Source organism: Trichomycterus rosablanca, chromosome 2 (genome assembly GCF_030014385.1).
Source record: "Trichomycterus rosablanca isolate fTriRos1 chromosome 2, fTriRos1.hap1, whole genome shotgun sequence".
In the NCBI taxonomy this organism is placed as follows: Eukaryota; Metazoa; Chordata; class Actinopteri; order Siluriformes; family Trichomycteridae; genus Trichomycterus; species Trichomycterus rosablanca.
Window position 1 is genome coordinate 42,683,388 of NC_085989.1, and position 25,506 is coordinate 42,708,893.

At 39.0% G+C, this 25,506-nt stretch overlaps 1 protein-coding gene across 1 annotated transcript in view; it reads right to left on the reverse strand.

Annotated features, from left to right (window-relative positions):
* The window catches only part of hdac5 (histone deacetylase 5), a 183,605-nt gene that overhangs the window by 121,148 nt on the left and 36,951 nt on the right, over positions 1-25,506 (reverse strand). Inside the window, exon 2 of the mRNA XM_063016029.1 lies at positions 10,588-10,808. Within this exon, the coding sequence (XP_062872099.1) occupies positions 10,588-10,609 (22 nt within the window). The 5' untranslated portion in view covers positions 10,610-10,808. The remainder of the gene's footprint in view (positions 1-10,587; positions 10,809-25,506) is intronic.

Here is a 25,506-nt window from a genome sequence, read left to right on the forward strand (position 1 = left end):
CAAAAATACATCCAGCCAACAGCGCCCCGTGGGCAGCGTCCTGTGACCACTGATGAAGGTCTAGAAGGTGATCAACTCAAACAGCAGCAATGGATGAGCGATCGTGTCTGACTTTACATCTACAAGGTGGACCAGCTAGGTAGGAGTGACTACTAGAGTGGACTGTGAGTGGACACGGTATTTAAAAACTCCAGCAGCGCTGCTGTGTCTGATCCACTCATACCAGCACAACACACACTAACACACCACCACCATGTCAGTGTCACTGCAGTGCTGAGAATCATCCACCACCCAAATAATACCTGCTCTGTAGTGGTCCTGTGGGGGTCCTGACCATTGAGGAACAGGGTGAAAGCAGGTTAAAAAAAGTATGTAGAGATACAGATGGACTACAGTCAGTAATTGTAGAACTACATAGAGCTTATTTTTATGTATACAGGTCCTTTAATAAAACATTAAAATACAGGCAACAATTAAATACAAGCCTGTAGCCCTACAATGAACCAATTAAACCTATTTCACAAACAGACGGATGACACAGAGGAAAAATATACTAAGAATAATTTCAGTTACTTGTAGAATTCTTATTACTGGAAGTGAACGATTTTACAGAGAATGTAATGTGGTGTATTATTATTAATTATTATTAAGTGGCTGCAGTCTGGTGGGCTGCATGCATCATCAGGACGTGCCCATGAGCTGCATTTCGAATAACCCTGATATAATAGAACTTAAAAATCTGTTTTGTAAAACTGGTGCTTCAAGCAATAGTGTTTCTCTCTCTCCTTCTCTCTCTCTCTCTCTCTCTCACACACACACACACACAGTAAAAAGTAAAACACAGAAAATCAAACACAGAAACAATCTGCACTTATGAGCAAGTAAGCTTTAAAAAACACATCATTAAGGTAGACAGAGGCACTTGCATCCCAAGTGTGGATTTATGAGCCGAGACACACACACGCGCACACGCACACACAGGAATGCATACAGATTCTTTTTTCACAAAGAGCACAGCGATGAGTCATCCACAACACAGCCCCAACTGCAATACTCTGCCCTGCCAAACATCTCTCTCACACACACACACACACACACACACACTATTTTACTTATTTATTTGATTGATTTAAATATTAATGCATTCTAAAAAACTGTAAAAAATGCAGTTCTGTGTGGCTATAACAACTAATAAACAAAACCAATTAAATGTAATATCAGTACAGTGGACCCTTGAGTTACGAACGGTTTACCATATGAACATTTTGGGTTACAAACAATCTCTTTCAACTTAACGTAACGTTAACGAACAAATTTCGGATTACGAACAGAAATTCGCGAAACACGTGACGTCACGAACAAGTTGACTACGACCGATATATATATACTGTATATATATATATATATATATATATATATATATATATATATATATATATATATATACACACACACACACACACACACATACATATATATACATATATACAGTGGGCGAACATTCGGACAGCGGACGGTGTTTTTCTGGTGTTTTCTTTATATTTTGTAAAATTCTATATTAAAATGTCCCCCAAAGAATGTGCAGAGGAAGCGTAGTGGTGAGAAAATGAACAAATCTATTATTATTTCTTGTTGTATAATTACTCCTGCCAGTAGCTGTCACTGTGTATCAGACAGTGAGTGAGAGAGAATAAGGAACTCGGCTGAGTAAAGTATTCTTTCTTTTGTGCAATTACACCTACAAAATACAACACTATTGAAATAAAGAAGGAGATAATAGAGAAATATGAGAGTTATTGCTGTATCTGGTAGATACATTTTATATAAAAAAAGAAGGAAATGTATTATGGTGTATAGTAAAGCACACGTACTGTACTGAAATGTGATGTGTGTGTTTATGCACAGTACTACTGTGTATTGTTGTTTATTATTGTTTATTACAGGAATGTCTATTCTATAATTTAAGATTAAAGGAAAATATACTTGTATTTATAACAAAAAAGAGCATTTAAGACATTAGAGAGGTTAGATAAAAGGGCGGTTTGGGAGGTCTGGCACAGATTAATTCTATTTACATTTCTTATGGGGAAAAATAGCTTTAACTAACAAACATTTTGACTTAAGAACAGCCCTTCAGAACCAATTAAATTCATAAGTCAAGGGTCTACTGTACATTTAATAAACAGTTTAATACAAATTTCATTATGCATCAGCTTGTCTAAGGCCTTCTATACTATGAAATACATGCATGCTTTTGGAATATTATTATTAGTAGTAGTAATAGTAGTATTAGTAGTGGCGCTATTGTTATTATTATTGTTATTATTGTTTTGCATGCTTTTATCTTTATTATTTCTATTATTAGTTCTTTTTTTCTTGTTATTATTATTATTATTGTTCCTGTTACTATTATTGTTTTGTTTCTCTCTGTTTTTGGTATTTCTATTGTTATTAGTATTGTTATTATTTAATAATTAATATTATTTCTAGTCCACAGAAAAATGGTAAGCTGCAAGTGCAAACCTAAATTTAAAAAAGTAGGGTGAAATGCAAATAAAAACAGAAAGAAGTGGCTTGTAAACCGCTTTTTACAGATATATAATAATAATAATAATAATAATAACAATATCTGCGACACTGTGGTCTCAGTATATTATTCGATGCATTTAAATACCAGGTCTATTAATGTTTCCAATCCAAATACTGTTTTTATTCTGACAATCACATAACATTGCATTGTACATGTGTCACTGTTTACTTATTTTGGTTTGATTCGATTGATTAAATTGGAGTGTGAACGCTAAACAAACCAGGGCTAAAATGTATCAATGTATCATTTTCTTGGTTGGTCTGGACTGTTGGAACTACAAGTATAAACACGGCCTAAAACAAGCACAGCTTGATTCCTGAGTTCACGTACTATGCACCCCCAGAGTGACCAGTGTTAAATGAAACCCTTGATAAAACAGATGCTTGGTGTGAACTGGTGTTTGGATTTTAAAGTATGGCATCTAAAGGCTTTGTTGTAGAAAGTATTTGAGCCAGTCGTCTTCATAAACAATTCATGGTTTACACAATCCTGAGGTGGTCCCACCAGCAGTTCCTTCCCCTCTGCTGTGCTGGGCACCAGAAATAAACAGACAAATGTCAGAAGACACAAAGCTAGTACAAAACACAAACTGCTACGCGAAGACACACACGTGCACATGTACACACTCCAGTGCAGAATAAAGGTGGTCCAGAGAACAGGCGTCCGATGGGCTACGTGGCCCAATGAGCGTCCGGCCGTCTGGCCAGCGGAGGACTAACGTGCAGGGTTGCCACGGCATCCAGTGACATTCACAGACGTCAGCGGAGGGATGGAAGGTTAGTAAAGGTCTGAACGGCCGTCACCACTTCTAATTATAAACCGCAGAGATGGAAGAAGAGCAGTGAAGTGAAAGAGTGTGTGTGTTTGGAAGGGGTCAATGAACGAGCCAAACAGAAAGGGAGATGTTGTGGGATGGACACTCAGAATAAAGAAGGGCTGGGGATGGTCGAGATGATGTTAAACGTGTTGATTTAACGTGTCAAAATTAGTCATTCAAGTTCTTTTATTTCTCTATTTAGTACCGTAATATCGATTCAAATTCTAATCCTTAATCACTAGGGATGTAACGATGCACCACAAGACAGTTAAAAATCGATGCACGTGCCATGATTTGAATCAGTTATTCATTTAAGATGAATGGATATTCACTTTAAACAGCAGAGGGCACTGGCGCTATATTTTTTTTTACACAAAAAGGGAAATGTGCAGCATTGTTTTGCATAGTTTGCACCTACCTCAGAAATAAAAGGACATTCATTATTTAGATAAATAAAAAATAAGCACAAATACAGTATTTTATTTTATTTTTAAGAGAAATAATAAAAGGAAACTGTCATAATTTGTCTTCAATTTCATTTTGTTTAAAAAATCAGAAAAAAAAATGTAACCCAGTATCATGAATCGTATTGCATCATGGGTAGAGTGTATTGTTACATCCCTATTAATCACAGCAGTCTGTTCTACACAAACTAAACACACGGCTTTACATCTGACTTCAGTAAAAAAAAAGAAACGTATACGTATATATGATCCGACATCATTCCGATTGTGTCATTTTCTGCTCTCTAATAATGCTTCGGCCATCTTAACCCACAACACACGCAATGGGTAAATGTTCCAGTCAGCTTCCGGCGTAGTGATGAAGCGTCGCTCCCTACTCCCTACTTTGAATTTGAATCTCACTTAAAATGGTGGAATACCCTACGTAGTGCACTTCACAGTAACAGATAATGTGACTAGAACGCTCCTACACAATTGGCGCTAATGATTTTAAGAACCGCATTCTGAACCAATCAGACCTTCTGATTTCAATTGTTAGTAAGAAATGCTGTTATTTGCATTTATTCAGTTTACAGCGTCACACAGATGATTGTCAATGAAACGCTTGATTGGCTTTCTAACGAGTTCATGTTTTACTTCACAACTGGGAAAAGGTTTTTAATTATAAGCACATTTACAAAATAACGGATTATATTCCTAATGGGACACACACTTATAAGTTTAGTAGCATCTGGAACAACATAAGCTAAGGTAGGCAGTGGTTATGGATTTTTTGCTGTTTGGGATTTTGGCCGCTGTGCCGTAATTTGCAATGAAAACAAAACATCAGTTTAAGCTTTTAACTGGTACCTAGGAAAGTAAAGGCACTCAGTAAAACGGCAAAATACAGTCGCTAATCTGTTGTTTTTTTATCTGAACTTACAGATTATTTGTTTATTTCTACGCTACATTTCCAATATGTTTTGTGTATATTATATTGACTCGTGACTCGACTCGGACTCGTATTTTGTGACTTGTGAACATCTCTGGTGGGTACTAAGGACTAGTACAAATAAATGACACACTCTATAGGAAACAATGCCACAGCCGGTGCAAAAGCGGTTTTGCCGCTTCTCATGTGAATGGGCCCTAAGGAGGATGGGTCTCTGGAGTCCAAGGTTTCTTCCTTGTAATATTTAGGGAGGTTTTCCTTGCCACTGTGGCCCTCAGCTTGGGTCCTGGATACTGTTAAGTTGCTTTGTGATAATGTCCATTGTAAAAAGTGCTATACAAATACATTGGATTTGACTTGACTAGCAAGTGCATATCCCTGTGTACCAGGAGGATTGTAAGAGATATCCACTGAAGGCCAGATCAGTGCCAAAACCTCATTAGTGGTAGAAATAAAGCAGGCAGTGTTACTATAATCAACAGTTACAGCACAAAATTTTTACAGTATGATAATCTTGGAAACAAAACACTTGCAATGTTCACATTATGACTATATTAAGTGCAATTTTCAATTATACAAGGTGACAAGAATATCTAAAGCAGAACTCAAACATGCTTGTACACGTAACACTGAATTATTTTTGGATAACAGTTTTCATTTCTTTATTATTTTAATTGATTGTTTTGTCTTTATTGTTTTATTTGAATAAAACTGCATTTACTGTGTAAATACTAGGGCTGGCACTGATTCGATACTCTGTATCAGTCTGATATTGGCCCCAATCACTGGATCGGATATCGGAAGGAAAAAAACGAGTAATCCGATCCAATACTGTTGCTTAATGTAAATAACACTTAATGTAAATAACACTTAATGTAAATTAGGCCATTCAGAAATTAAACACACTGATCTACTTAAACTTTTAGCATTTTAAAAAATCATATACTACTGCCACAACTAAAAACACTGTTTTACAACGTGTCGTCCAAAGTGTCTACAATTGGAAGATGTTGATGTCAATCAAACGCGATGGACCAATTAGAATTGACGCAGTGTTTGGTTGAGATTTTCTGTTAAAGTTCTGTCACGTTTTTAGATGATTAAAAACCAAAGCGTGCTTATTAAAAAACCCTGCTGGATTTTGAAGAGGACATCTGTGTCTAAATGGGACACAGTGTTGTTTGTTTTATTTCATAACACTAATGGATTAATCGTTGAGGATGTGAGAGATCTTCAAGCCGGGACAGGATAGATACATTTGTTTATTTTTTATTATTATTTAATTGTTTAATTTTTATTGTTTATCAATAATTTTTGTTTATTATTTATTTTATAATTTTTGCTGCCTCTTTAAGGTGTAGACTTGAGAGTTGACAGATCTAGAATTTGATATTGAAATTATAATTTATTTGTTAAACACAGATAAAGTTGCACTTTAAATTTTATATTAAATGTTTGTACAGTGCTGTTAAACAAGCCAAAAATGCTGCTAAATGTTTTGTGTGTAAAAGTGTGATGTTGTAGGTTCTGTATTTATTCCTTTAGAACAGGGGTCTCAAACTCAATTTATCTGGGGGCCGCTGGAGGTAGAGTCTAGGAGCGGCTGGGCCGCATCAAGTATTCCATAAAAAAAGGGTTTCAGGTATTCCAAACAAAGGTACAACTGATCCAAACTTCTCAATCTTTATTAATAACAGTTCAGAACATGAACAATTCTTCAGAACATAGGCTTCTTTTACCTACTCTTTGCTGCCAGAAACCTAAAGATCCATTATTCCCAGAATTGTCTTACATCTTGAAGGTTTTCTTTGGGTCATTTAGTGAAAGTCACAACACCTGTAACCGTGACTTGTGTTGAGTTCTGAGATTTGCAGTATGACTGTTGTTTGGTATTTGTTGGTGATGAAAAGAAGGCTGCTCTATAGAATCCACAATTAATGCCAACTTCAGTGGTTATACAGTTTGAAAATGTTTTATGGGATGTTCTGTACTAAAATAACACATTACATTCCTAAATGTTTTAAATGTTCTATCAACATGTTTTTTTCTATTATATTTTAATTAAAAACAACTATTGTGAGATATATCCACTTGTCCTGTTTGCATTACACAGGAGACCCCCCCCTGCTGTTAAGAATTTTTTTTTTACTAACACAAGTAACGAAGTAACGTTTACTCTGAGTACGTTTTAAATGAGTTACTTTTTTACTTGAGTAGGTTTTTAGACTAGTAATTTTACTCGTATTTCAGTAAAAAAATTTTATTTACAATATTTTAGTACTCTCTCCACCTCTGCCCAGTACCTGAGTGTTGGGGATATTATTCAGAAAGCCCTTTCTATATATTCTGAGAGGAATTTGAACATGTTATCATTGTTCTTCTTATCATTATTAAATTTATCTCTCAGGTGTTTATACATTTCACATTCATAAATAAAGTGATCTAGATTTTATTCTTTTTGTTTACATCCTACACATCCTTCTGCTCTCCCAAATCTCTCCGCCACTGAGCTAACTCTGGTGTCCATGTTACTTCACCTCTCTTAATTCTTAATATCAAGTGCATTGTCTGTTTTATATATTTTAAATTCTTGCTCTTTTTGATTAAATTGTTCTTGGTAAATTTGTTTTCTTTAGCGATCGCACCTTTCTGTCCTCTGTATCTTGCACTGGCTGACAGGATGTATTTTCCTTCCACTTGGTGTCGCTCTCAATCACGTTTCAGCCCAGTGACGTTGCTAATACGTTGCTAAGTGAAAAAATAATGAGTTGCGCAAAGACTCGGCAAAATAGGTGCGAGTGAGAAAACCGCACGGGCCGCAATAACAATGAACTTTGACGTTAAGTCGGGGGCCACAAAATATCGGCCTGCGGGCCGCAATTGGCCCGCGGGCCGCGAGTTTGAGACCCCTGCTTTAGAATATTTGTTTCACAGTCTGAGCATTATTATTTAGATAGCTAGTGTAACCATGGTGCATTGAGACATGTATTATTACTGCTTAGCTGTTTGAGAGGAGAAATGACGGTATCGGATTGGTATCGGTATCAGCAGATACTCAATTTGCAGTATCAGTATCAGACATAAAAAAGTGGTATCGAGCCAAACCTAGTAAATACTCTCATTTAGTTCATACATACACAGTTATGCTTTGGCATTTATGCTTTTGCAGTGGTACAAAGATTAAAAATGTACTGATATTGACTACTCAGAATTTAGTATCGGTACTCTCTCTGTATTTGCTAGCATGAAGAAAGGCAGTGAGCAATGAATAAAGATTATTTCCAGCATCATCCAAACAAAAACAAAGCTGCTTAGGTGGCGCAGCGGTAAAACACACACTGTTCACCAGAGGTGAGATCTCGAATACATCGTATCGAATCTCAGCTCTGCCTTGCCGGCTGAGGCTGAGTGGCTACACGAACAACGATTGGCCTGTTGTTCAGATAAGGGGCGGGACTAAAGCCGGATTGGGACTCTCTCTCAGACTAGCGCGAATACGACCTCTGCTGGCTGGTCGGTGGCGCCTGCAGCCTCGTCCTCCCCAATCAGGAGCAGGGACCAGCATTAGTGAGAGGATGATTGACGGGTAGAAATTGGATGCGCTAAAGTGGGAGAAGAAAAAAAAAAATAAAAAAAAATAATAATAATAATATTTCCCCCTGACCACATTCACTTTAAAGTGCTGCAAAAAGAAAATACTGGTGTAACCATGCCTGAAAAAATACCTTGTTGTGTTTTACCCCTGGTAGGTGTAGCCCTGTCTTTGGGACCTACACTGCATGCACTAACATACTGCTCAGCCCTTAAATCCAGAGCAGAAAAAACTTCAATACCAGAATGAACACAATGGTTCTAATCCCACTAAAACCTTGTAATTCCTCATTTGTTTCCAGTACAACATGTGCCAGGTCATTAAGATGATAAGCTCTTTGTTGATTATGGAATATAAATAGTATTGAGGGAAAAATGTAAATACAGGAGTTGTTTTTTTTCCGGAAAAACAAGAACCCAGCTGTGTTTGTTGACTCCTGATTGATATCAAGCGCCAGAAAAAGTGCAGATCTTGGGATGTATTTAGGTTTGGTATTTAAGAAAGTGCAGATTTTGGGATGTATTTAGGTTTTATTAGAGTTTTGTGTTGACAGTAGTTGACAGTACCTGGCTATTAACTACCAAATTAAAATCAGTGCTTCCACTTGGCAAAGTGTGACTTCATCACAACTCTAATAAAATCCTACAATATTAATGAATTTGGAGGAAAATCAGAGGAACCTGTGTTCATCATGTACAGATGTGTTGGTTTTTGAAAAGAGCACATCAGAGGAATTTTAATCCACAACACAAACTGCACTTTATGCAGCAAGAGTAAATCAGAATGATATTTAATGGACAATTAAATATCTTAATATTCTGAAATCGTGAAACATATAGATTATGATTTATTATCTAAATATTTTCAAAATTATGTTAACTGTTCTGGTGAACACAGCCTAATTCTTATTAGAATTACTATGATTGCTAATAGCAATACCATTTAAAATAAGTATATGTTTTTATTTATTTATTTATTTAATTTATTAGGATTTTAACGTCATGTTTTACACACTTTGGTTACATTCATGACAGGACAGGTCGTTACTGCTTACACAAGATAAACAGTCAATTTTGTATCTCCAAATTACATCACTTGCATGTCTTTGGACTGTGTGAGGAAACCGGAGCACCCTGAGGAAACCCACGCAGACACAAGGAGAACATGCAAACTCCACACAGAAAGAATAAATAATTACAGATCAATACATATAATATAAAAAAGTACAATACAATACTTTTTTTTACAGTTTTTACTACGTTTTTGTTTCTAATCACCCCTAGGTGGGAGCAGCTCATTTGTGAGTAGTACAGTTATTCTTTTTTAAATCCCCCCGCCCCCGCCGGTCCGTGAAATTATATCTTATATGAAACCGGTCCATGGTGCAAAAAAGGTTGGGGACCACTGGTGTAGATTACATTTCTATAATACTAACCGAGCCTGGTATATCCTACCTTGTTTTTATTAATTACAAAAGAGCAGATACACAGCAGATCTGGTCACAACTTTTATCCATGGTTCAAAATCAACGAGCCTGACAAAACAGAACAAGTTTTCCACATAACAATAAAACTATTACAATGATCGCTATGGTGTACCTGTAGTAAACCTGTGTTTATGTTTTGCTATGACACAGCTATAGAAAAGTATGAATAAACAAATATAATAGATTTTTCCTTGCATTCATTTTGACTGATAGAGCAAAACGCCTGTGAGGAATAAAAGGCAGCTGTTTCACTCAATCTAAAGAACAGCTGCAATAAGAACTTCAGTAAGCAATATTATAGAAGAGGAAAAGACCAGTTGTTATGTTTTATTTAAGAAAATATAATGGTAGTTTGCAATGACACCATTGTGTTAATTACAGATGTGATGGTTCTTTAAAGGCTAAAGTGTGTGGAAAATAAAAACAACCTGAATGCAGCAACATAAAGCTGTTAATACTGAACAATAGAAGTAATGTAAATGATGGTACAGATGAGGGACTAGCATTCAGTTATGGGAAAGCAATAACAAAAATGGGCCTTCCCTGAAGTGTTGCATATATTTTTTGTATAATTTGTTAATCACACATGTTTGCAATTGCTGTGGCTGAAACAACGTCTTTAGAGTCTAAAGTAATAAAAGTTCAGATTACTGAAAATCAAAGCAACATGCTTTCTGATACCCACAAGCTAGCTGGAGGAGCCTTACCTGGCGTGTTGGATGTATTCATAGACGACAAGCTTGCTGGTTCTTCTCTTCTGCTCAGAACTTCAGGAAACAAGCCGGTTCAGACAGGCAGGCAGGCAGGTGATGACGTGCTGAAGAGGGACTGTGTATGATAGTGTGTGTTTCCACCTGGTACTGGAGACCAACGGGCTCTACAGCGGGTCCTCGCTGTCGGCCATGGCTTTGATTATCGGACAACCACACTGCAAAAAAAAGAAGTAGTGTCAGTATTCAGAGTATCTGGACACCACGTGATTTTAACGTCATGTTTTACACTTTGGTTACATTCATGACAGGAACGGTAGTTACTCATTACACAAGATTCATTAGTTCAAGTTTAATACAAACACAGTCATGGGCAATTTTGTATCTTCAATTCACCTCACTTGCACATTTGGACTGGGAGAACATGCAAACTCCACACAGAAAGAACCTGGACCTCTCCACCTGGTAATCCACAGGGCAGTGATAGCTCAGTGGTTAAGGTACTGGACTAGTAAACAGAAGGTTGCCGGTTCAAGCCCCGCCACCACTAAGTTGCGACTGTTGGGTCCCTGAGCAAGGCCCTTAACTGTCAATTGCTCATCGTGTAAGTCGCTTTGGATAAAAGCGTCTGCTAAATGCTGAAAATGTAAATGTAAATGAATCTAACTCAGGACCTTCTTGCTATAAAGCAACAGTGCTACCCACTGAGTCACCGTGCCGCCCAATATCAGGAGTAAGTTGTGACAATTCAACAATGCTGCTCCTGCTAGATGTGAATGTCAAGAACTCACTACGGACTTTATCACAACAAATAATGAAGAACTTAAATTATTTATTACTAGTTATAACTTTTTGTTTAAATTAATTTTGTGTATGTATGATTTGTGTAAATCCTATTTATTCAAATTATCCTCCAGGCCACCCAAGGATGATGGAGTTTTCCCTGCTAAGTCTGGTTCCTCTCAAGGTTTCTTCCTGTAGTTAAAAAAAAAAAAAAAAATTTAGCACGTCCAATTTCGTCCCATCTATCATCCTCTCATTAGCGCGGATTCCTGCTCCTGATTGGGGCTGACGAGGCCGTTCCACGCCTCCTCCGAAACGTGCACAGCCAATCGACCGTCTTATCACCCACACTTGACGAGTGTAGCGTGGCGGAGTACTGTGCACGGAGGATCATACACTCCGCCGCACCCCCTCCCGTCTCCATACAGGCGCCACCAACCAGCCAGCAGAGGGCGCAACCGCCCCGTTCCTGAGAGAGCATCCCCTACGGTCTCAAGTCCCGCCCCCCACCCGGACAACAGGCCAATCGTTGTCCATAGCCGCCCAGCCTCGACCGTGAAGGCAGAGCTGGATTCGAAACGACGCTCCTTCGAAATCCAGCTCTGGTTGCAGCGCGTGTCTTTTACCGCTGCGCCACCTGAGCGGCCTCTTCCTGTAGTTTTAAGGAAGTTTTTCCTTGCCACTGTCGCCCTTGGCTTGCTCAACAGGGTTTTTTGGTCTGTAGGTGCTGGATTCTGTAAAGCTGCTTTGAGACAATGTTCATTGTAAAATACGCTATACAAATAAAATTGACTTGACTTGACAATTCAGCAAGGCAACAAACACTAACTTACATCCTAAAAGCAATTCTGAGTACTCAATCCACTTACTGGGATTAGGGGTGGGCGATATGGCCCGAAAATATCACGATAGTTCAGGTTATTTTTGCGATAACGATATTTTTGGCGATATAACAAAACACTGAAAAATATTTTATTTACTTCGAGAAAACACTATTGCAAAAAAAAAATAATGTTCAGGTTTTATTTAGAATTTATATATGTTAACACTTCACAGAAAAATGTAAGAAGTATGTAAGAATTACACACACTTTTCTGTATTTTGTCTTTCCAATAAAATTAATCTAACATAATGTAATGGCGGAGTCAATAATACGCTTCTTTTCTCATCATTTTCACTGACAAGTAAAAAAACTAAAATATAGCAGCCTTAACATTATGAGGAAGATATTCCTTTGCCATACTTGATCATTTGGCTGCCAACTTGTGTGTAATGATGACACTCAATTGATCCCCAGAACATGCTAGCGTGAATGCATGGAAAACTAATTTTAATTTTCTTTCAACAGTATGACACAGACTGACCAACACTATTAAGCCAAATCAGCATTGAAAATTGACTTTACTTTTAATAGCCTTCTACAATGCTGGAGTATTTTCTTTTAAATAGTAGTGTTATTTAACTGCTATTAAATTGTTTTCCAACAAAATCCGCCCAAGTTGGCAACACTGGAACGCGCAGAACCCGGTGGGCCTTTACTCGTAGCGCACCACAATTACTACCAAGTACAGCAGTAGTACTTCTGTGTTGGTGGTTGACATTAATGTTAAGAGTATTCCTGCACTGTTTGGTGGAGGTGCGCTGTTGAATTGCGTCCCTGTGTGAACTTGTGTGCAGAAATACTTCCGCAAAAAAGTTGCCTGGACTCGGAGTGTTTGGAACGAGCTCCTCCACTGCAGAGCCGCACTCCGCCATACTCGTTGCTGTGCCCAAATGACCCACGTAACGAACGTACGCCATTTGCGTAGCTGTGTGGTCATTACGTAAACAATGCAGAATATCGCTGTTATTACGATATGGGATTTTTTGTATCGTTTTAAAAATTATACCGGTATTATCGTGAACGATACGATATAGCACACCCCTAACTGGGATGTGGGAGGAAACAGGAGTTCCTGACGGGAACCCACACAGCCACTAAAAGAACATGTTACCACATTAGATTTCAATCCTCAGCCTTCATAACATTGTTTTATTTATGCTAAATATTCCATAGTATAAACAGGGAAACCCCAGAATGCTCTGGAGCGCCTGTTATAATCGTCATCGCTTCAGGCAGAAACGTGCTGCTGTACGTTAACGGAAGAGATGAGACAGAATCCTTCACCAGTTTGCCAGAGACTGGCTGGGCTGGATCTCCTGGCTGGTGAAGTCAGAGTTTGAGAGGTGAGAAACGCTCTTTCTTTAGTGAGGAGGAGTAGCAGGCTCGCCTCCGACAAAAAAGCAGCCGGAGAGCCGTTAATGGGATGAGTCATGCAGCCTCGGCTCTCGGCGGAGACTGCTGCACTAGATTACCCACGCTGCCTTGCAGCACCTGCATACACTACTCTACCCACGCTGCCCGTGAGACTCCCAAATGGCCTCGACCTCTGACTGATAAGTGCTTCTGAAATATATAATAGAACTGAATGGATGCACATTGTACGATATTTTGAATATCAATAGTCAACGATGTACCACAATCGAAGACTTAAAGTTAGAGAGCAGCTCCAGTCACCCAGGTTCTATCCATGTTTCTGTTCATCCCACATCTGTGTGGATTTTTGTCAAGGATCATTGGTCTCCTTGCAGAAACACAACCCAAAATCAACTACCTCAAATTGCTCCTAGAGGTGAATAAGTGAGTATGACTGTTCCTAATGATCCGGTGCCCTGTTCAAGGTTTATTTAAAGCTTGCACACACTGAGTCTGTCTGAAAACCTAGTGATCTCTCTACATAGACGCATTTTACGTCATACTACATGCGCCTGAGAAGAATCCCGAGTAAAGATAAGAAAAACTGATTGCCATCGGGGCAGGGTGGCTCGATGGGTAGCACTGTCACCTCACAGCAAAAAGGTCCTGAGTTCGATTCCTGGGTGGGGGGGTCTGAATCCTATGTCCTTTCTATGTTAAGTTAGCATGTTCTCCCCATGTTTATGTGGGTTTCCTCCCAGAGCTCCAGTTTCCTTCCACAGTCTAAAGACGTGCAGTCAGGTAAATTGGAGATACAAATTTGCCCTTAGAATTGCACCCATTGAGAACTGGGATAGACTCCAGCACCCCCTGCGACCCTGATTAGGATAGGCCGGTTAGAAAGTAAGTGACCGAGTAAGTGATTCCCTAGATTTCATAATCAATTTTATTCTGTTAATAAATACAAACTTTAGAGAAAGTGAAGGAAGCAGTAACTGCTACATCCCTAAGTATCACATTTACACTAAAAAGTGATACCACGGGTATATTCTTAATATCACCTTATAATCAAGGTACACTATATTGCCAAAAGTATTCACTCACCCATTCAAATAATTGAATTCAGGTGTTCCAATCACTTCCATGGCCACAGGTGTATAAAACCAAGCACCTAGGCATGCAGACTGCTTCTACTAACATTAGTGAAAGAATGGGTCGCTCTCATGAGCTCAGTGAATTCCAGCGTGGTACCATGAGAGGATGCCACCTGTGCAACAAGTCCAGTCATAAAATTTCCTCACTACTAAATATTCCACAGTCAACTGTCAGTGCTATTATAACAAAGTGGAAGCGATTGGGAACGACAGCAACTCAGCCACGAAGTGGTAGCCACGTAAAATGACAGAGCGGGGTCAGCGGATGCTGAGGCGCATAGTGTGCAGAGGTCACCAACTTTCTGCAGAGTCAATCGCTACAGACCTCCAAACTTCATGTGGCCTTCAGATTAGCTCAAGAACAGTGTGTAGAGAGCTTCATGGAATGGGTTTCCATGGCCGAGCAGCTGCATCCAAGCCTTACATTACCAAGCGCAATGCAAAGCGTCATATGCAGTGGTGTAAAGCACGCCGCCACTGGACTCTAGAGCAGACGAGACGTGTTCTCTGGAGTGACGAATCACGCTTCTCCGTCTGGCAATCCGATGGACGAGTCTGGGTTTGGAGGTTGCCAGGAGAACGGTACTTGTCTGACTGCATTGTGCCGAGTGTAAAGTTTGCTGGAGGTGGGATTATGGTGTGGGGGTGTTTTTCAGGAGTTGGGCTCGGCCCCTTAGTTCCAGTGAAAGGAACTCTTAATGCTTCAGCATACCAAGTTTGTGGGAACAGTTTGGGGATGGCCCCTTCCTGTTCCAACATGACCGCACACCAGTGCACAAAGCAAGGTCCATAAAGACATGGATGAGTGAGTTTGGTGTGGAAGAACTTGACTGGCCTGCACAGAGTCCTGACCTCAGCCCGATAAAACACCTTTGGGATTAATTAGAGCGGAGACTGTGAGCCAGGCCTTCTCGTCCAACATCAGTGTCTGACCTCACAAATGCGCTTCTGGAGGAATGGTCAAAAATTCCCATAAACACACTCCTAAACCTTGTGCAAAGCCTTTCCAGAAGAGTTGAAGCTGTTATAGCTGCAAAGGGTGGACCGACATCATATTAAACACTATGGATTGAGAATGAGATGTCACTCAAGTTCATATGTGCGTGAAGGCAGACGAGCGAATACTTTTGGCAATATAGTGTATTTTACTATAATAAAATGTCATTTAAACCAATCGTTATATATTTAAATTTTCTTGTAATGGTATATAATACATTTTGTTTGAAAAATGTATTGCTTTACAGTCTTTTACTAGCAAAAATACATATCACGATAAATGTTTTTAACAATCTTTTTTTTTTCTTTGATCTAATCAAAGAAATCTTGCTATTTTGTTTTTTAAAGAAATCAAACTGCATGGTGAATCTAGTTTTATTTACATTAGAGGTCCCTTAAAAACATCATACACACACGACATGAACACACTTTCCACGGTTGCATGAAGGAGAGAATGTGGAGAAACTTAACGTGTTTGTGATCATCATGCAGGGATTCTTTTCCTCTCATCACATCCTCTGGCTTCACCTGCTGGACTGAGAGAGTAACTGCACACACAGGAAGTGCCTCAATACTTCCAGGCTGGCTAAACTTAACACTTCCTTTCCAGAAGAGCAGTTCCTGCCATTGACCTACTCCTCAGTAACCCTTCTGAGAAGACTTAAATAGCTCTACGCTGTTGAGAACTGAAATACTACAGTGGCCATTCATCTACCTGTTTTAATGCCTTTGTGCAAACTTGAGTGGAAGTGGAAGGAAACTTGGGTGGGGAGGGTGGGGGATTCACATATCTTGAAAATAGCTTTGCACTTGACTGGAGTGGAAAAGTCATATTATGATTACAGTTTCGAAATCTTTAAACAAGTTTCTTTCAATAATTATACTGGGCAGTGGTGGCTTAGTGGTTAAGGTACTGGACTAATGATCAAGTCATCAACGTTGGGCCCCTGAGCAAGGCCCTAACCCACAATTATACGCACAGCTTTGATAATACGTTTTCTTATTAACAATAACTAGGGAAATGTGCTTAATTTCACGGACCTTGTTGTTCAATAATCACAGATTTTACAGATTTTTAAAGAAAAGAGCCTCATTTCACAGCAGTCATTAAATTACACTCATAAATTAAATGATAAAATAAATGAAAGCTACAATACACAGTACAGCTACCTTAATAGTTTAATACAAACGTAGACCATCCAGAGACAGTGCGAGGCTTCATGTTCTGTCTCCAATCTAAACAAATCTTGTGTAATGAGTAGCTACCGTTTCTGTCATGAATGTAACCAAAGTGTAAAACATGAAGTTAAAATCCTAATAAACAAACAAACAATGGTTTTGTAACACTTTCCAGGCTAGTATGCATTTGGTTTGATCTCCTCCCTATTTGTTTTAATGGTGTTTTTATTTTATATTCTCATTTCATTGTTTTTGTACAGCACTTTCGAAAACTGCAATGTGTGAAAGGTGCTACATAAATAAACGTGCTTAATAAACCGTTAACTGCAAAATATTTGAATGCTTTAAACCTCCACCTAAGTCTGAATACTATTGCAGCAAAACATGCCCTGTGCAGTCACCGATATCTAAAACCTTGAACAAAAAAAATGTACAGAATTTTCTCTGTAGCTTTGTCACTACAGCAGAAATTAATCTGATTAGAGTTACACTTTGCAGGAGATTATTACATCAAGGTCCATAATACCATTAAAATGAATGAAAATTCCTACAGCCCAGCATGAGCTAGCACTCCAAGTAATGAATTAGCAGCAGTACATCGCTGAGATGGATTACATGCTGTACAAGAGCTAAACTCACCGATTCAGCTACAGAAACATGAGAAATAATACATGAACTGGATTTTTCCTCAACCTTCTTCTGTTTGGAAAGGAACCATGTACAAGAGTAATAAATGGTAACCAAAATGCAGCGTAGAGTAAAGAAATAAAAGCCGCAATAAAGATTTAGGAGATTTCTGTTCTATCTTTAAAGCCAGGTTAATAACTATCCAGATTTTTACTTTAGTGTTGAACAAACTTTCCATGTAGGGACAGCGGCAAACCTAGTGGGTAGAGCTTTGGGCTATTACAGCTTTGCCAAGTAGCTGCTATTGGGTCCCTGAGCAAGGTCCTTAACCCTCTCTGTCCAGGAGCGCTGTACAATGGCTGACCCAGCGCTCTGACCCCAGCTTCCAAACTATACACCGATCAGCCATAACATTAAAACCACCTCCTTGTTTCTACACTCACTGTCCATTTTATCAGCTCCACTTACCATATAGGAGCACTTTGTAGTTCTACAATTACTGACTGTAGTCCATCTGTTTCTCTGCATGCTTTGTTATCCCCCTTTCATGCTGTTCTTCAATGGTCAGGACTCTCCACATTCTCAGCACTGCAGTGACACTGACATGGTGGTGGTGTGTTAGTGTGTGTTGTGCTGGTATGAGATGGATCAGACACAACAATGCTGATGGAGTTTTTAAACACCTCACTGTCACTGCTGGACTGAGAATAGTCCACCAACCAAAAATATATCCGGCCAACAGCGCCCCATGTGCAGCGTACTGTGACCACTGATGAAGGTCTAGAAAATGACCAACTCAAACAGCAGCAATAGATGAGCGATCGTCTCTGACTTTACATCTACAAGGTGGACCAACTAGGTAGGAGTGTCTAATAGAGTGGACAGTGAGTGGACACGGTATTTAAAAACTCCAGCAGCACTGCTGTGTCTGATCCACTCATACCAGCACAACACACACTAACACACCACCACCATGTCGGTGTCACTGCAGTGCTGAGAATGATCCACCACCTAAATAATACCTGCTCTGTAGTGGTCCTGTTTATTGAAGAACAGGGTGAAAGGGGGGTAACAAAGCATGTAGAGAAACAGATGGACTACAGACAGTAATTGTAGAACTACAAAGTGCTTTAATATGGTAAATGGAGCTGATAAAATGGACAGTGAGTGTAGAAATAAGGAGGTGGTTTTAATGATATGGCTGATCGGTGTATGTTTAATGCCCTGCAAAGGATGAATCCTCTGCCAGGTGTAGTCCTGCCTTGCAACCAGTGTTCTAGCAGACGTCCAACCCACATTGACCATGATCAGGATAAAGTGATTCCTGAAGACAGACGATCCAATTCAATACATGAATCACTTAATCTTACACTTTAAACAGAAAACTGTCAATTCATGTCTAATTTAAGATGGGACAAGGGGATGTGATGCGGCAGGATCGATGTGTTGCCTTCGCAGACAGCTGGCACAATGCAGTGATTCAGCTGAGTCATATCCAGATGGTCTATCAATGTGCTGTGTATGCCAAGGACCGAGATACCAGCACTGCAGGAACCGTCTAACTCTACAGAACAACTGCCTTCTTACAAAACAGCTGATTAAATTAGCAGCAGATTTTTAATCAGTAACTGAACGATTGGAACAGACTTATCATGTCCAAAAACAGTGTTCAGTCTGATTCATTAGCTTCTACTGCCACTAGTTCCCATCATTCATTAGCTACAACTACTGCTAGTTCAAATCATTGATTATAATTAATCATAATCAACAAGGACAAAAAGAACTAATAGAACAGAGTGGGTCAGATAAGTCTCATCCGCGTACCTGATTTGATATTTTTTTACGCCGGATTCCCTGTACAGACCAGGGTCATTATCGTTAACGAAAACGAACGAAATAACGTAAACTGAAATTGAAAAAAACATTTTCGTTAACTAAAATAAATAAAAACGATAATTAAAAGAAAAACCGATAACTAACTGTAACTGTATTATGCGTTTACAAAACTAACTAAAACGTACTAAAATTACAGATAGAATAGCCTTCGTTTTTGTGTTTGTCAATTTATTTATGAGCATTGTGAACTGATATGAAATCGATGTTTTCCACTCGATCAGTTTTACATTATCTGCCGGCACCGTACGGTACCTCATGCGGTCTTTCCCAAACCGTTCCCTTCTCACTAACACTCCACTACAGAGGGACACTCCACGTGAACGCGCAAACGGAGGCGGAGTGGAGAGTGGGAGTGAGTAGGGAGCGGATTGAGATTGGTCCCTGACGGCACTTAATGTTTACAGTCCGTTTCTGCTCACCACACTAGCCTGCAAAATGACCACAGCAAAAGTTAAGTTTATATTTTTCTCAAATTAAGCTCCCTGATATGTTGAATTAGTTTATATTATTATGAGGGCTGTCGTTAATCGCGTAAATTAATTAATCGCGTTAAAGGTGTTACATTTTAATCACGATTAAAAAAATGAATCGAGATGAACATTTTTAATCAAACTATTTTAATTGTTTAATTGAGCTGTTTGTGTCACGTAAATATGTGTCTCTGTTGTAATTTGCAGTATTACAAACGTTTTGCACTTCTATCTTTTGGACTGTTACAATTTACAGTTGGTTGTTCAACATTAATTGAATACATTTTTTAAATGGTATCTTTTGTTGAGTTTTTATTGCACAATACTTACTCTGACCTTTTTGAATCCTGCACCTGAAAAATAACCCAAAGTATAAAAAAAACTAAAACTAGAACTAATGAAAACTAAACTAAAACTAAGCATTAAGAAAATAATAAAAACTAGCAAACCCACTCTAAAAACTAATTAAAACTAACTGAATTAGAAAAAAAAAGTCACAACAAAATAAAACTAAACTATAATGAAAAATCCAAAACTATTATAACCTTGGTACAGACACACTGGGTCTGTCTGAAAACCTAGTGATCTCTCTACATAGACACATTTTACATCATCCTACTTGCTCCCGAGAAGAAGGCACGTCTACATTCTTAGGTACCTTAAAATGCTGCCTACTGAGGTGCCTTAATTCTAAGTGATAATTTTATTGAATAATGAGTGAGCATTCGAAGCAGCTTATTTAGAGCTGAAGGCAATCCCAGCATTCAGTGCGGCACAACTTTTGTCACATAAAATTCCAGATATGGCGGACGAATACAGACCAACGTTCTTCTCAAATGTAAATATATTTACATTGATTTTTAATTTGTGTAAAGGTGCACAAGTGTCATTTATTTGCAAATTAGGGCTCGTCAGTGACAGTTTAACATTTTTCAGTACACGGAGGGAGACGTTAGCTAGAATGCTAGCAGGTTGTGTCGCCTCATCCCATCGATTTGAATGGCCTGAGGCTAACTGTGTTAGCTTAAGAAGTAAAAACTTGGGTGATAGAACTGCCGTAATTGCCGTAATCACTGTTCGATGTCTTATTAGAATCCTCTCTACTGAGGCAGCTGCCCAGGTAGGCAGCAGGCGGCAAGGCAGCTCACTAAGTTTTCAGACAGACCCAACCTGCTTATTTTTTTCAGGCTTCTGACTGGCACTGAGAGCGCACTGACAAGTGGCTAGACTGTTGGGTAATCACACCAAATCAGGCAAAGCTGTGCATGTGTAAACACCTGCCCGGCTGATAGCACCGCTGTTCCCATCATTCATTAGCCTCTACTGATGCTAGTTTAAATCATTCATTATGACTAGTTCACATTACACGATTTTTGCCCTGATTTTTGCTCGCTGACTGGCCGGCGCTAGATCAGCCGCTCGGTCGAGTTGCTCCTGAAGATAAATATCTAGCTTGCTAAACATCTGGATATGAGTCGGCCGACTGGCAATGAGTGCGGTGTCGCACAACCAAAGAGAACGCAAGATACACGGTGAGGGGAAACGCAGGGGAGGAGTGTAAAAAGGTGGGGTTTAACAGCATTTCTGACCTTTTCGTTCTTTACAAAACATAACACCAACGTTGCATTGCAAAAAATATTTATTAACCTCCAACTCACTATAGAACAATCCATCCCTCCTGGTCACGTAGCCAAATCCACTCAAAGACTCAATTATTTTTTCTTTGATCGCTCGTGTAACCCCCTATCGCCAATCAGTCGTGTAGTGTGAAATACACACCGACTTGAAAGACTCCCGATTACAAGAGATCCAGTTGTGTAGTGTGAACGGTACAGCGACCTGACGACTTGGAAAGTCGTGTAGTGTGAACTTTATTAGCTACAACTACTGCTAGTTCCCATATTATTATTACTACACCATATGTATTAATGCAGCTAGTTCCTATCATTCATTATGTACTATTAAAGCACTGACAGTGTGCGAGTGTAGATGCGATATTGCAAAGTTGTTTTCTGGAGAACAGCAGGTATGGCAGAGGCCCAAACACACACTGGGGAAAAAGTTTGTCCTCCACCAGTCCTCCAAAGTCCCTCAAGTCTGCAGCACACAGCACTGCACTGCTCTGCATCACACTGCGACAACGCTTCCCAAATGACTTTCACACAACTGCCACACTGAGCCTGGTCACTAAAGTCCACTTCATTACTGTATACAGAGAAAATAAAAAGCAGCATCTATTTGATTTTTGTTAGCTTTTATCCCTGATGCACTTTTTTTACTCTGTAATTCCATTTTTAAAGATCCTATCTGGACGAGATAAATTGTAGAAATGAATGAGCTCGTGTTTTAGCTCCTGCATGAAGCTATCAGTGCAGGTTTACACGTTCTGAGAATTTTAAACTGCATACTGCACACTAAACATTCATAATAGCAAGAACGTAGAGACACACACTTCAGTGCGCTGGTAATGGTCTGAGAACATCCACTCACATGATGAAAGCTGGCTGATGGCTCCATGTGACAAATAAAATATAAACAAGTATGAAAGAAATATAACCCCAAATCAGAAAAAGTTGGGACAGCATGGAAAATAATAAAAACAATAATAATAAAAAACAGTGTTCCTTACATTTACTTTGACTTTTATTTGATTGCAGACAGGATGAACCTGAGATATGTCATGTTTTATCTGCTCAGCTTCATTTCATTTGTTAATATACCTCCATTCCTGCATTTTAGGTCTGCAACACATTCCAAAAAGTTGGGACAGTAAAGCATTTTCCACTTTGTAATGTCACTATTCCTTTTCACCACACTTAAAAGACGTTTTGACACCGAGGAGACCAAGTGATTTAGTGTTTCAGCTTCCATTTTTTTGTTTCGTTCTTCCTGCAAACACGTCTTAAAACAGTACGGGGTCGTTGTCACATTTTTCATTTCAAAATTCTCCACACATTCTCTATTGGGAACAGGTCAGGACTGCAGGCAGGCCAGTCCAGTACCCGTACCCTCTTCTTCCACAGCCATGCCTTTGTAATGTGTGCAGCAGGTGGTTTTATATTGTCCTGTTGAAAAATGCATGGACGTCCTGGAAAAGATGACTTCTTGAAGGCAGCAGATGTTGCCCTAAGATCTCAGCGTACTTTTCTGCATTAATGGTGCCATCACAGAAATGTAAATGACCTTTGCCAAGGGCACTGACACAGCCCCATACCATGACAGACCCTGACTTTTGGACTCGTTGCTGATAACAGTCTGGATGGTCCTTTTCATCTTTGGTCTGAAGCACACTGCGTCCATTTTTTCCAAAAAAAGACCTGGAATGCTGATTCATCTGACCACAATACACGTTGATGGTCCATCTCAGATGCCTCTGAGCCCAGAGAAGTTGACGCCGCTTCTGGACATGGTTAACATAAGGCTTCTTTTTTGCACAGTAAAGTTTTAAGTGTTATTTGTGTATGTAACTCTGTATTGTAGTGCTTGACAAAGGTTTGACAAAAAAATCCCTCATTCATGTGGTTATATCAGCTATTGTTGAGTGGTGGTTCTTGATGCAGTGTCGTCTGAGGGATCGAAGATCACAGGCATTCAGCTTAAGCTTGCGCCCTTGGCCTTTAAGCACTGAAATTCCTCCTGATTTTTAGAAACGTTTAATGATATTATGCACTGTGGAGGGAGAAATTTGCAAATCCCTTCCAATCTTTCTTTGAGGTTCATTGTTTTTAAACATTTCAATCATTTTCTCACACATTTGTAGACAAACTGGAGATCCTCTGATCATCTTTGCTCATCAAAGACTCAGCCTTTCCTGGATGCTGCTTTTGTACCAAACCATGATTACAATCACCTGTTGACATCACCTGTTTGGAATCACAACATTATTTATTTTGATCACCTCATTACTAGCCCTAAATTGCCCCGTCCCAACTTTTTTTGGAATGTGTTGCAGACCTGAAATGCAGGAATGGATGTTTATTAACAAATGAAATGAAGCTGAGCAGATAAAACATAAAATATTTCAGGTTCAAACTGTCTGCAATCAAATAAAAGTCAAAGTAAATGTAAGAAACTCTGTGTTTTTTATAATTCGCATTTTCCATACTGTCCCAACTTTTTCTGATTTGGGGTTGTAAATAAATATAAATCCATAGCCATGAATATGGAGTTGATCTCCTCTTTTGGAGTTATAACTTTGTGGGAACTCATTTATCAAGAAGAGCTTTTCTGCCTAACATGGTGCCTAAAGGTGATCAGTTTTGCCAGCACATCAGTGGCGGCTCCTGCCAAATCTCTCAGGGGGGGCAATTGTTGTGATGATGGCCAAAGTGACCTGTTCAATGGGTAAATTAAAGCTTAAATAATTAACATCTTAAGTCATCTGTCAGTTTGCCCTCACAAATAACTTTGAACATGGAGAGACCAGCTTTACCATTAATCATAAAATGAAGTAAAGCCTTCACACTAACAATTTAATTCAGTCTTCATCAGATAGCATTTTATTTTAGGTGCAGCAGATCCAGAATAAAGATTGGTATCGGGGTTGATGTGCAATGAATAAAGAAGTACAATTAAACAATTGGGGAGATTTAAAAATGACATTACTCACTTGTAATTTACTTTTATAAAACGGATAGTTCCGGTCCTAAAATCTGATTGGCTGAGCCGCGGTCGAAGCCGTTGTAAAATCCCCGATGAACGCACACCTATGACCACCTCACATCATTCCATATTAATACGCCACTGAAAAGAAAAAGTTAATGTTATGTTTGCCCTCATGTTGCCTAGCAACACTGTTAACGAACTACCTGGGGTCGCGGAAGAATGCTTTATTGTAAGTGTTTTTGTAAATAAAAACATTTATAAATTGAACATTGTTGTATTTTATTATATTCCTTTATATTATATTATTATATTGTATTTTTATTATGTTCCTCCCAGAACCCATTCAGAATGTATTGCAGCGCCTGCAGTTCGAAAAAAAGAGCCTTAACATGAGTCTATGAGAGCAATACGGGGCGATTTTCAATCAAACTGAAATCGCCCCAAAAGAGGCGGTACTGTACGGAACACAGCTCGACGCTGATTGGACTACGATATTCACAGGCAAGACAGACTCCAGAACAGTCACAGCTGTGATAGAAAAATTTCTTCCCTTTCGCCCTTTGGTGGTGCGAGCCGCCCCTGCAGCACATGTATGTGGACAGACACAATATCCACTGTTTAACATCACTGGGCTTTTGTGAGCAAGTTGCATTAATAAAAATGTAAAAAGTACCAAAACCACAAGATTTGAAACTTTATCAATCATTACTGCCGTGCAGCTGCTGTGTTTTGTACGTGCTTCTGCTGTATGATAACACAGAAGAACATCTTATTTGCTGCCTTAATCGACTCCACAACTAATGTATTAAATATGTACATTATTTAATGCAGTGAATAAATGATTCCCACTTATCAGTTAAATTTTTTATTTTTTTTATTTTTTTACCCCTTTTTCTCCCCTTTTAGCGCATCCAATTGTTCAATTAGCATCGTGCTTCCTCTCTGTCTATGCCGAACCCTGCCCTGATGG